A 12,376-nucleotide genomic window follows, 5' to 3' on the forward strand; every position below is an offset into this window, starting at 1 on the left:
CTACCTTACATATATGTATTTTAACCTAACAGTGTTCAATAATTTTCCATATATTTTAGGATTAAAGACTGGCATACTTAGTGGTAATATATTATTCCAGCAATGTTAAGGTACCAAAGCTTGTTTAATCTCTCCCAGTTGCTGGACCATTGTAGGAGTTTTCCTTTTCTCACTGTTATGACTATCAGTTATTAAAATATTTGTGTGAGATGGATTTTCTCCTGTTACTTCATTGGTGTATATTCTCAAATATAGAGTTTTGAGACAATGTTTTATTGATTTTGTTGTTCTTATCACATGTACAAAAGATTGCTTTCTAAAATGATCATACTAATTAACCCCACCAACATTGGCTTTTATAATTCTAACTTAATTTTGCTAGTATAGGAATAAGGTAGTACTATATATACATACAGGAAGTTTAATTTGCATTTTAATGGTGAAAGTTAACATTTTTCTATATATTTATTATTTGTTTATTTTTGCATGAACAATCTACTAGTGTCCTTCGACTGCTTGTCCAGTGAAAATTCAGTCTTTTAATATTTTGTACCTTTACATTTTTTCTTGCTGGCTCCATTCTGTCTTTTTTTTCTTTTTTCCCCTTTATTTTTTGTTTGTTTGTTTTTTGTTAGTGGAGGTACTGGGGATTAAACCCAGGACCTCACACATGCTAAGCATGCATTCTACCATTGAGCTATACCCCCTCCCCCTATTCTGTCTTATTTATTAGTTTCTTCCATTCTTGCTTTTATGGTTTAGGCTTTTATTACTGTGTTTAAAGTACTAACTATTTGATGAATCATCTTCTGCCACTCCTTAACTCTCATAATTCTAGCTTTTCTTTTCTATTACTGTGTGTTGGTTTCACAGTTTTCTCTTCTGAAGTGTTTTTCTCTTCTGTGATTGAAGTTGGCTTTGAAAATTGTTTCTTTATAAATACAGTATATAAAAATAAATTTTTATCTTTCTGGTTTGTTTTAATTAGCTTTATCAATGTTTTTATCCTCTATTAAAGATTCAAATGTCTTAAGAATTTTGACTGTGAGCTGTTTTTATGTCTGCTCTTTGTCCTTCCGTACCCAGTCACCTGCTAACTGAATGCTTTATTTTTATAAATGTACGTCTTCAACTTCTAGACAACTTTAAGAATCAATCCAAGATGATACAGTCTTAAAAGAATGACTTTGTAATTTAGTTTTCAGTGTGGACAACAGATCAAGGAATTAAGAGTACAGCATGAAGAAAATATTAAAAAGTTAGCAGACCAGTTTTTGCAGGAACAAAAGGTAAATTTTAAAAATACTTGAATCAAAATATGTTCTTGTTATAAATCTTATAATTTAGGAGTTACAATTTGTATTTTTGTCATAAAACACTGTATTTTTAAGTATATTACCCTATCTAGTTCTAAAAATGCCATGCAGTGGCTTTACTGATGAATAAATTAGACATTTGCAAAAATGTAACCTCAACTCTTAAAACTAATTTTGAGCTAAATGTCTTTTAAAAATAATTTTTGCTGCTTATTTCTCAATTTGTAAGTGGGTAACATTTTACTGAAAAATCAATTACTTACTATTTTATGCTTTTGAGAAATGGAAAAAATTGAGAAACTTTTCCCTTAATTATCAGTCTTTGTTATTCTGAATTCCTTTCTTAAAACACAGAAATGAAACACTAGCCACTATTTTGATTCATTTTGGGGAAGTGGCAAATTCTTTTGTTAATTCATTTGTTTCCAGTTTATATATATTATGAAGGCCAGGCTAGAAATGGAGGGAATTTGTCTGAAGTTTACTTGTCATTAGCATGTTCATTTTTTACACCCCGTAATCTAATCTGACTAGCTGTGGTTTGTATAGTAAGGTCTCGTGATTTAAAGTAAAGAGGGATTGAATAGTAAAAAGTATTTATCTTGCTCTTTGGTAGCATCTCACCTACAAGACTAGAAGTTAATGAAACCAGACTTTTGTTCTTAGCTATTTCACTAATTTACAGCATGATATTGAGGGCATCGTTTTTTCAATCTACAAGGTAGAATAGCTGCTGCCTGTCTGTAGTCTACCTTGAGGAGGTATGAGGATAGATTGCTGGAAGATGGCAGGCCTGAATGAGCCACCATAGTGGCATAGAGGCATTGAAGGCACCCAGAAGGTATACTGAGACGCTGGATGGTAGAGGAGCATAGGAGAACACAAAAGGAAGGGGAGGAAAGGCTTGCTGTTGCAACTGTGTTATTACAGTGTATAAATAATAGGATGAACTTGCTCTCTTCTCTTCTCCCAAGAATCACATATATGAGCGTTTCCCTTTTTCCAGGAAAGTGTAGTTCTCTCTTTCTGCTCTTTTATACCAGGCTATTTTTATATTATTAATTAACTAATATCCTCTCCAATTCTTTGCCCTTATCATGCCCTCAATTGATCAAGGTGGGGAGGGATGGAGATGCTTAAGAGAACCTTCTCCTTTCTAGGGTGGTGCACTAGCCCTTACTCTTCAGATCAGCTGCCTGATTCTACTCCTCATCCTCATTCTCTGTTCTTCAACTACTATAACTGTGAAATTTGAGTTGTTTTTCACAGGAACAAATCCATTGTATCCTTTATGAAATAAGCATAAGTTGTGTTAAGGGATTTTTTATTTTAAACTAAGCATAGGCCTATCTTAGAAATCACTCTGGGGAAGGGGTCAGCAAGCTAAATCCAACCACCTGTCTGTTTTCATACTGCTCGTGAGCAAAGAATGGTTATTACCTTTTAAAATGGTTGAAAATCAAAAGAATATTTTATGACATGGGAAAATTATAAGAAATTCACATTTTAGTATCTAAAAATACAATTTTATTAGAACACAGCCACATTCGTTTACTGCTTTCATGCTACAAAGGAAGAGAAGTACTTATAGATCAGAGGAGACTAAGAAGACCTTAGGACTTAAGTGCAGTGTAGTATCCTGGATTGGATCCTGGAACAGAAAAAGGACTTAATGGGAAAAGTGGTGAAATCTAAAGTCTGGAGCTGAGTTAATAATGTACTAATATTGGTTACCTAGTTTTGCGAACATACTATGCTAACGTAAGATGTTAACATTAAGGGAAATCGGATGAGGGGTGATTACTTTTTTGTAAATCTAAATTATTTCAGAATAAAATGTTTACTTAAAAACAATTAGGTGATCCCCTTAGCAAATCACCAACATTGCATTTAGAGAGCCATCTTATTTTATTAATAATATTTAATATTAGCAATTCACATAAAGGTATTGCCATTAATAATGCATCAGAGGGACATCTTTATTAACTATATAAATGAAAAAGTATTCTTGACCAGTAGTTTGACTTTTAAGTTTTATTTAATATTGTTTGTTTTATCCACATCACAAAGCAATCAAGTGCTATGGAAATATCCTTATGATGTAGCATTATAGCAAGTGCAGAGATGCAGGATGGCTGCTCAGGTTGTGCCTCATGGATTGTCTCACCTTTGGCCTTCATAGCTGACATGTTCAGAAATTTCAGTTTATCCTTTCATTTATCAACAACTAAGCTCTCAGAATTGGCTATAGCTTACTGAGTTCCTAAAAAATGTGGGAGTGAAAAAGGCTGAGGTTTGAATCCCTTCTCCACAGTTCTCTAGCTCTGTAATCTTGGACAAGCTCCTTAACTTCTTTAAGCCTCAGTTTTATTTTGTTTTTCCCAAAACTGTTCATTCATCTCTACTAGAGGGTAGATTTGAAAACAGTTTGTAAACTATGAAACATTGTGCAAATGTTTTGTTGATTTTATCGCCCAAGTACACTGGAATACCTATACCCTTTCTTCTCTGTTGTGACAAATTCTTACAATTTGGCTCTTATTCTTCTAGATTTCCTGTACTACTGTTTTTTACAGTGTTACTAATGATTACATTACATAGTGCTTTAGAGTTGACAAAACATTCATGTATGCATTAAATGTTAATATGGCAACCCTAGCTTGTGTACTTGACTCCTTGCCTCACCCAATTTTCCACTGAGGCAAGTCAACCAATATAAAAGAGAAAACTGTGCCCCACATAATTGAGTCAGGCCTAACCATAAACCTGAGGATTCTGGTTTCCAAGGAGGTGATATGGTTAGTTGAAGCAGGTTGCAGGGAGCATTGACTTGTATATTGTTCTGCCATTGCTTCCTATGCTTGAGTGGCCGGTGCACCTGGGAAGAAGTTTGCCTGTTTTCCACCCTAGCTGTTTATGCTTGGGGTGAACCTGACAATGTCAGTAGCCATCTGTCACACTTGAGGGGACACCTGTGTGCTAACCAACTGCTGTCTGCTGTCTGCTGTCCTGTCAGTTATAACATATGCCTATACAGAACCCACCTTGCCCATAACACCCAGGACAATGCCCAACTTTAGGCCTCCACAGCAACCTGCAGTGCTCAGCAAGACTGTCTTCTCACAGAATCACTCCCTCAGCCTAGCCAAAGAGAATTACCTCTTCCTAACGTTTTAGGCCATATATTATATTTAGAGACCTTTAAAAATGTTACTTATTCTTTGTCTTCATACCAGTTATAAAAACTGAACAGAAAATAACATTATATCCCACACATCCAAGTGTTGGAATTTGGACCCTTGGTGTATGTTTCAAAAAAGAAAAAATGAACTGTTTCAGCATATTTAATTAATAGTTGTGTCAGTAGTTTAACATTTTGAACTGAATAATATTTACTGTTATCTAACAGCAAGAGGCCCACAAGTTTGAATCAAAAGATGGAAATGAATTGGATATAAACAATCATGCAGGACCTAAAAACATTCTAAACGTAGCTGAGAATGCTGCAGGCAAGAATGAAGAACCTTCAAGCAATCATATTCCACATGGGAAAGGTATTACTATTATTTTGTATTAATACAATACTGACTTTTTCTTCTCATTTTAAGTGAACATTTTCAGTCATAAAGAGTAGTGTTTGATTTTAGTTCAGTTATGATTAGGTGTCGATTATTTCAAATTTGGAAACTTTAATAGAGAAGAAAAAATAGTAAGTTATTTTAGAGTAAGTTATTTTTATAGTTTGCCCAAAGCAAACTATAAAAATATTCAGTCAGTGTAGCTTATTGCTTTACAAACTGATTGTTAAATTCCTTCAAAACATTTTCAATCTATGCTAAGGAAAATATAGAATTACATATTTTGTTACTTGGGCAGAACAAATCAAACGAGATGGTGACGCAGGAATGCCTGGAATAGAAGAGAATGACCTTGCAAAAGCTGAAGATCTTCCGACAGGTAAGTAAAAGTTATTAGCATATTTAAAGCAATCATGTTATTTTTCATGTGACTCTGTTCTTTTTTTGAGTAACACCTGAGAAAAGTCACAGTATCTGGGTGATTGATACTTCCAGTTAACCAATTACCCATTAATTGCCAGCACTTGTTTTAGATAAAATTTTTACGAGAAATTTTGCTAAAATGTATAAAGTACTTATCTTTGCCTTAAGATTCAACCATATTTGAACTTTTTCTTGATAACTCAGAGTTATTGCTCACAACGTTATGCTATGTTAAGGGCCATTTATGTTTATTCAAAATATATATGACTTATTTCTTTCAGACTAAATGTTCCCAGACTGCTGTGTTGTTGGTGTGCTTTAATATGGCATAGTAATACCCTTATATAGGTTTTTAGGACTTGACTTACCCTTTCAGTTAATCACCCTACACTTCAGTTTATTCACTTTTTTCTTTCTCTTCTTTTACTGTTTGTTCAGTGTATAGCTCTTTCCTCGTTAATGTATCTACTGATGGAGTAGTAGTCCATTGTGTGTGTGTATGTGTATGTTGATGAACACTTAGGTTGCTTCCATATGTCGGCTATTGTAAATAATGCTGCTATGAACATTGGGATGCATGTACCTTTTCAAATTAGTGCTTTCATTGTTTTGGATATTACCCAGGAGTGGAATTCCTGGGTCATATGGTAGTTCTATTTTTAGTTTTCTAAGTACCCTCCATAGTATTTTCCACAGTGGCTGCACCAATTTACATTCCCACCAACTGTGTACAGGTGGATTGCTTTTTCTTTATTTTTGATTTTCTGTAATTTGAAACTGACATGCTGTGAAGTAGTGTTTTATTTGTTTGTTTTGGGGTTTTTTTTTTGTTTTTTTGTTTTTTGTGGGGGGGGGCATTTTTGCTGCTTGGTGTTCTCTGAACTTCCTGGATCTGTGGTTTGGTGTTTGACATTAATTTGGAGAAATTCTCAGTCATTATTTCAAACATTTCTTCTGTTCTTCTCTCTACTCTCCTGGTATTCTCATTACTCATATGTTACACCTTTTATAGTTGTCTTAGGTATTCTGTTCTGTTTTTTCCCAGTGTTTGTTTGTCCTCTTGGTTTTTTGAGGATTCTGTTGTTTATCCTCTAGCTCAGAGCTACTTTCCTCAGCCTGTCTAGTCTAGTAATAAACCCATCACATGTATGCTTCATTTTTGTTAGTGTTTTGATCTCTAGCATTTCTTTTTGGTTCTTTCTAGGATTTCCATCTCTGTACTTACATTGCCTGTCTGTTGCATGCTACCTACTTTATCCATTAGAGTTCTTAGTGTATTAATCACAGTTAAATTTCTGGCCTGATAATTCCATCATTTTTGCCATGTCTGGTTCTGAAGCTTGCTCTGTCTTTTCAAATTGTATTTTTTGCCTTTCAGTGTACCTTGTAATTTTTTCTTGATACCTGGACATGATGTACCAGGAAAAAGGAACTGCTGTAAATAGGCCTTTAGTAATATGGTGGTGAGGTATGGGGGGAGGGGAAGCATGCTGTAGTCAGTCCTATGATTTGAGTCTCTGTCTTTTTGTGAGCCTGTGCCTCTGGACTGTGAACTTCACAAGGGTTTCAGGGTTTCTTAGTTTTTTCCTCCCCCTTAAGGACAGGATGGCTAGAGTGAGCTAGAGTTGGGTATTTCTCTTCCCCTGGTCAGGTAGATTCTGATAATACCCTAGCAGGTTAGGCTCTGTTTAACTAGTTTCTCCAAAGGGCAGACCTTATCAAGAAGAACAGAGTGCTTTCGTGTATTTCAGAATGGTTCCTTTTGCCCCCCCCGCCCAAGGGGATTTTTCTACAGTATTTACTGTGGGAACCTAGTTGAGCTGCTGGAGGTACATCTCACAATATTGTGGGAACCCCCCGACGACTGGCTTCCCCTGGAGTTTTTAGCTCTGAGTTGTCCATACTGAGCCTCTAGTAATTAATTGATTACAGTTCAGGTTTTCCTACCCCAGCACTGGTTCCTGTGGCAGTTTCTGTTCATTAGTCTCTCCTGTAAATCAAGACCCCTTGTGTTTGCCTGTCTCTCTCTCCAGTCATGGTGGTAATTGTTTGCCCTTGTCATCCTCCCTTCTGGACCCAAGAAGAATTGTTGATTTTTCAGCCTGTCTAGCTTTTTTCTTGTTGTTAGGACAGAGTGGCATCTTGTAAGCTCCTCACGTACAGGACCAGAAACCAGAAATCCTCTGGGTTAAGTTTTGAACATCTTTGAATTGCTGGTGCTTTGCTTTGAAACTCATTGTTCATAATTATTTAGAGAAATAATTTGAGTATAGAGATTATTTTCACGTAATCACTGGTGAAGAGAAACTTTGAGCTGTGTAGTCAGTACGATGCAAACACAAAGGAAAGCCATGTTGTATCCTTGTATCTTGAGCTCCCATTATGGTCATGCCTTGCACCAGTAAAAGTGTGTAGTTGAATTACCAGAATATCCTTAGCAGTGGGGGAGTGGTCTCTGGAGTCAAATTGCTTGGATTCAAACCCTTGGCTCTATCTCTTAACAAGCATGTGACCATTTATTTGCCCTAATCCTTATCTATGAAATAGATAGTAACAGTTTCAGTCTCACAGGGTGGATGTGAGATTTAAATGTAAAGCACCTAAAACAGTGCCTGGCACATAACCACTGCTATATAATAAACCTTAGTTGCTGTTGTTATTATTGTGATTATTTTTATCATTAGAAACATATTATCTCCTTGTCACTCCTTCTACTGAGTGTTGTCTTTTCTCCCCCAAGTAATCTATGGTCAAAATTTTTAATACCAGTACAAGTTCCGACATATACGTGGAGGTAGAGAAAAGAACACATCCATGTAATTCTAAAACAGACCCTTAAGTGTTAATGGCAATTTTGTTTACAAAGCTAGGACTATATTAGAAACTGCAGCAGAGCAGAGCTGAACTATCTTAAAATATAGCTCTGAAACAATCAAGAGGTATATAGCATGTGCCTATGGTTAGCATGATGCTTAAGCTTCTCAGCTTCCTAAGTCACAGAACTAAACCTCAGTGGGTTTTGCTTATTTTTAATGTTGATTTGGAGTTAGTCACTAAGATTTTATGGGAGTCCTACAGTTTAACCCATTACCTTCTTGACCTGAATATTTACCTATATACTATTATAGGCACCTATAATTTTAGGCGGCTACATATTTATGTTACTAGTTTTAAACTTTTTTATATTTGAAATTAAGAGAGGTAATTACAGTGATATTTGAGAGGAGAAATAAGATAGAAAATGTTTTAAAGAAACAATGTAATCTATCTTCTTTCTTTCTTTCTTTTTTTGGTAAAGATCTTTTTCTTAAGGTTAGAGATTATGGTGGGAGGGAATATCTCAAGTGGTAGAGCACATGCTTAGCATGCACAAGGTCCTGGATTCAATCCCCAGGACTCTGTCAAAGAAAATAATTAAATAAAAACAGAACCTAATTACCTCTCTCCACACACAAACACTTTAAAAGGTAATAAATAAATAAATAATAAAAGTTAGAGCTTTTAGAGGAAAAATTATCTAAAATTTATAAAAATACATTAAAAGATTTTAACTAATTAAATCACTATAAATAGATGTTGACTTTACTCTTAGGCATCTTGTAAAACAGAAATTGGCAGACTACAGCTTGGTTGCCTGTTTTAACAAATAGTTTTACTGAAACATTACTATGCTCATTTGTTTATGTATTGTCAATAACTGCTTTTGTGCTAGAACAGCAGAGTATGGCCTACAAGCCTAAAATATTCACTATCTAGCCCTTTAAAAAAAGTTTTCAAAGATTCTTGTTATGGAAGAAACAAATTATGTAAAATTGGGCAATTTTTGTTGTTTTTGAAGGGGGAGAATACACATAATATCAAAGTATACATATTCCTGAAAACTGCTACTAAATGTACATAGACTTCTAATGATACATTTGGTTTATAATTGAAAGATATTTCTTTCACTGTCATATTTCATGGATCTGCAGTTTATACCAGCCACAATTAAAGGAAAAGGAATCAAAATAGCATCTTGAACCAGCAAGTATCATCCAGAGAGAATAGGATAGTTAGGACTAAGAGGCTTTGAGGGTTTAATTTGTACCTATTTCTCTCACTTTCTAAAAACTGTACTTCTGAAATATTGTGTTTTAGTGGTTATTCTAGGGATTACTATATACATCCTTTATATATCATGGTATGTTTAGAAATAATACTGTATTATTTCATGTAAAATATTAGAATCTTACAAAGATATAATTCCATTTACTTTGCCTCATTCTTTGTGCTGTTGTTGTTATATATATTATTTCTATGTGTTAAAAATCCCAGTATTTTCAGGATTATTATTTTTACTTTAAAAAACCTTTTAAGAGAATGGGAGAAGAAAATATTATGGTCTCTTACATTTGCCACGTATTTACTGTTTCCAGTGCTCTTCATTCCTTCCTGTGGATTCTAATTTCTATCTTGATTATCATTTTCCCTTCAGCTTGAAGAACTTCCTTTAGCATTTCTTGAAATGCAGGTCTTCTAGCAACAAATGTTTTCAACTATGGTTTATCTGAAAACATCTTTATTTCATACTCATTTTGAAGGATATTTTTACTGGATATCGAAATTTGGGTTGATTTTTTTTGTTTGTTTCAGCACTTTAAAGATGTATTCCACTGTCTTCTAGCCTCCATTGATTCTAGGTCAACCATTATTCTTTTTGTTGTGCTTTTGTATTATTGTTTTTTTTTTCTCTAACTGCTTAAAATTTTTTCCCTTTAGCTTTAATTTTTATTAACTTGACTAAGATGTACTTTGATACGGTGTTCGTTGTATTTATCCTGCTTGGTATTTACTGAGGTTCTTCTGTCTGTTGGGTGATTTTTTCACCAAATTTGGGGGATTTTCAGCCTTTATTCACATTCAAACATTATTCAAAAAAATGTTCAGCCCTCTTCTTTTTTCTCTTGGCATTCAAAGTACATGAATTTCAGACTGCTTGATATGTCCCACAGGTTCTGAAGTTCTGTTCAGTTATTTTACAATAATTTTTCTCCTTTAATTTGTTTAATGTCTTTGATATGTCTTCAAGTTCATTGATGCCTTTTTCTGCAGTGTTTAGACTGCTGTTCAAAGCCCATCTAGTGTATTTTTCATTTTAGATGTATTTTCAGTTCTAGAATTTCTATCTGGTTCTTGTGTTAGCTTCCACTTCTCTGTTGGGTGTCCCTATCTTTTCTTTTACGTGTGTGTGTGTGTGTGTGTATTAATAACAGTTGTTTACAAGTCCCTGTCTGCTAATTTTAACAAGTGGATCATCTTTGAGTCTGTTTCTGTAAATTGCTTTTTTTCTTGATTATGGGTCATATTCCCTATCTCTTTGTATGTCTAGTAATTTTATTGTGTGCTATATGAATGCCACACTAAGGAAATACAGATTTTGTTGTCTTCTTTTAAAAGGTATTGAGTTTTGTTCTTGTTGACAGTTAAATTACTGGTGGATCCTCTTGATTCTGTTATGCTTGGTTTTATGTTTGTTAGGACAGGTCAGTACTGATTTTGTTCCTAGTCTGAGGGCATGGCCTTAACTCTAGGGTGTGACCCCTGCTTTTAAAGTAGAACTTTTAACATCTCATCTGAATGCTCAAGATACTCTGTGAAGATTCTGTCCTGTAGCTAGGCCAGAGATCCATCGCCTCCAAGTGGTGCATGACCTTTGTTATTTTTGTTCAGCTCTCAGCCCTGCGGTAGGTGCTCTGTGTTAGGCCCCATAGAGTCTCACCCTATATATACACAGCCCAGGACTTGGCCAAAGAACACATGGAATATCCATGCAGATTTCTGCTCCTCTCATCTCATGTATATCACTTCTTCCAAGAATTGGTCTTGTTCTGCTGGTTGTCTAGTGCCTGAAAACAGTTGCCTTATCTCTTTTGCCCATATTAAAAATTATCTGGGGTGTGAGAGGGTAAGTCCAATACTGGTTAGTATGTCATGGCTACAGGGGGAAGTCCATGTTATTATTTTTAAATTATATAAATGGATCTTTAAGTTTGAAGGAACTTCAGTTCACAGACCAGGTCTTAGGAGCCATATGAGATCATCATTTGAATAGTCTCTGTAGATATGTACCTGTATTTCTTAGAAGGCTGAGATGGCCCCGCTGGCCAGTATTTGAGCAGTTATAAGTATGTTATATCTGTTCATGTACACAGAGCGAAGTAACATAAGAATATATCATTGTTTCATATTTAATGTTCATGCTTCAGAATGATTACTATTTTAATGGGCAATTACTGGTCAGAGTTTCACAAACTTCACAGAACACTGCTGTAAGTAAACATTTATCAGGACTTTGAGAGCAAACTATGTAATCAGGAAGCTCAGTAAATTGGTTAGGGCTGATAGTTTTACTTTTTTTTTTTTTTAACATTTTTTATTGATTTATAATCATTTTACAATGTGTCAAATTCCAGTGTTCAGCACAATTTTTCAGTCATTCATGGACATATACACACTCATTGTCACATTTTTTTCTCTGTGAGTTATCATAACATTTTGTGTATATTTCCCTGTGCGATACAGTGTAATCTTGTTTATCTATTCTACAATTTTGAAATCCCAGGCTATCCCTTCCCACCCTCCACCCCCCGGTAACCACAAGTCTGTATTCTCTGTGAGTCTATTTCTGTCCTGTATTTACACTTTGTTTTTGTTTGTTTGTTTTTGTTTTTGTTTTTTAGATTCCACATATGAGCGATCTCATATGGTATTTTTCTTTCTCTTTCTGGCTTACTTCACTTAGAATGACATTTTCCAGGAGCATCCATGTTGCTGCAAATGGCATTATGTTGTCGGTTTTTATGGCTGAGTAGTATTCCATTGTATAAATATACCACATCTTCTTTATCCAGTCACCTGTTGATGGACATTTAGGCTGTTTCCATGTTTTGGCTATTGTAAATAGTGCTGCTATGAACATTGGGGTGCAGGTGTCATCCTGAAGTAGATTTCCTTCTGGATACAAGCCCAGGAGTGGGATTCCTGGGTCATATGGTAAGTCTATTCCTAGTCTTTTGAGGA

The 12,376-nt window shown here is 34.9% G+C and overlaps 1 protein-coding gene across 2 annotated transcripts in view; it reads left to right on the forward strand.

Annotated features, from left to right (window-relative positions):
* The window catches only part of GOLM2 (golgi membrane protein 2), a 92,967-nt gene that overhangs the window by 36,117 nt on the left and 44,474 nt on the right, over positions 1 to 12,376 (forward strand). For both annotated transcript variants that reach the window (XM_074366030.1, XM_074366031.1), the window contains exons 4-6: positions 1,199 to 1,289; positions 4,726 to 4,870; positions 5,193 to 5,273. In XM_074366030.1, the coding sequence (XP_074222131.1) occupies positions 1,199 to 1,289; positions 4,726 to 4,870; positions 5,193 to 5,273 (317 nt within the window). The remainder of the gene's footprint in view (positions 1 to 1,198; positions 1,290 to 4,725; positions 4,871 to 5,192; positions 5,274 to 12,376) is intronic.

Source organism: Camelus bactrianus, chromosome 6 (assembly GCF_048773025.1).
Source record: "Camelus bactrianus isolate YW-2024 breed Bactrian camel chromosome 6, ASM4877302v1, whole genome shotgun sequence".
NCBI lineage: Eukaryota > Metazoa > Chordata > Mammalia > Artiodactyla > Camelidae > Camelus > Camelus bactrianus.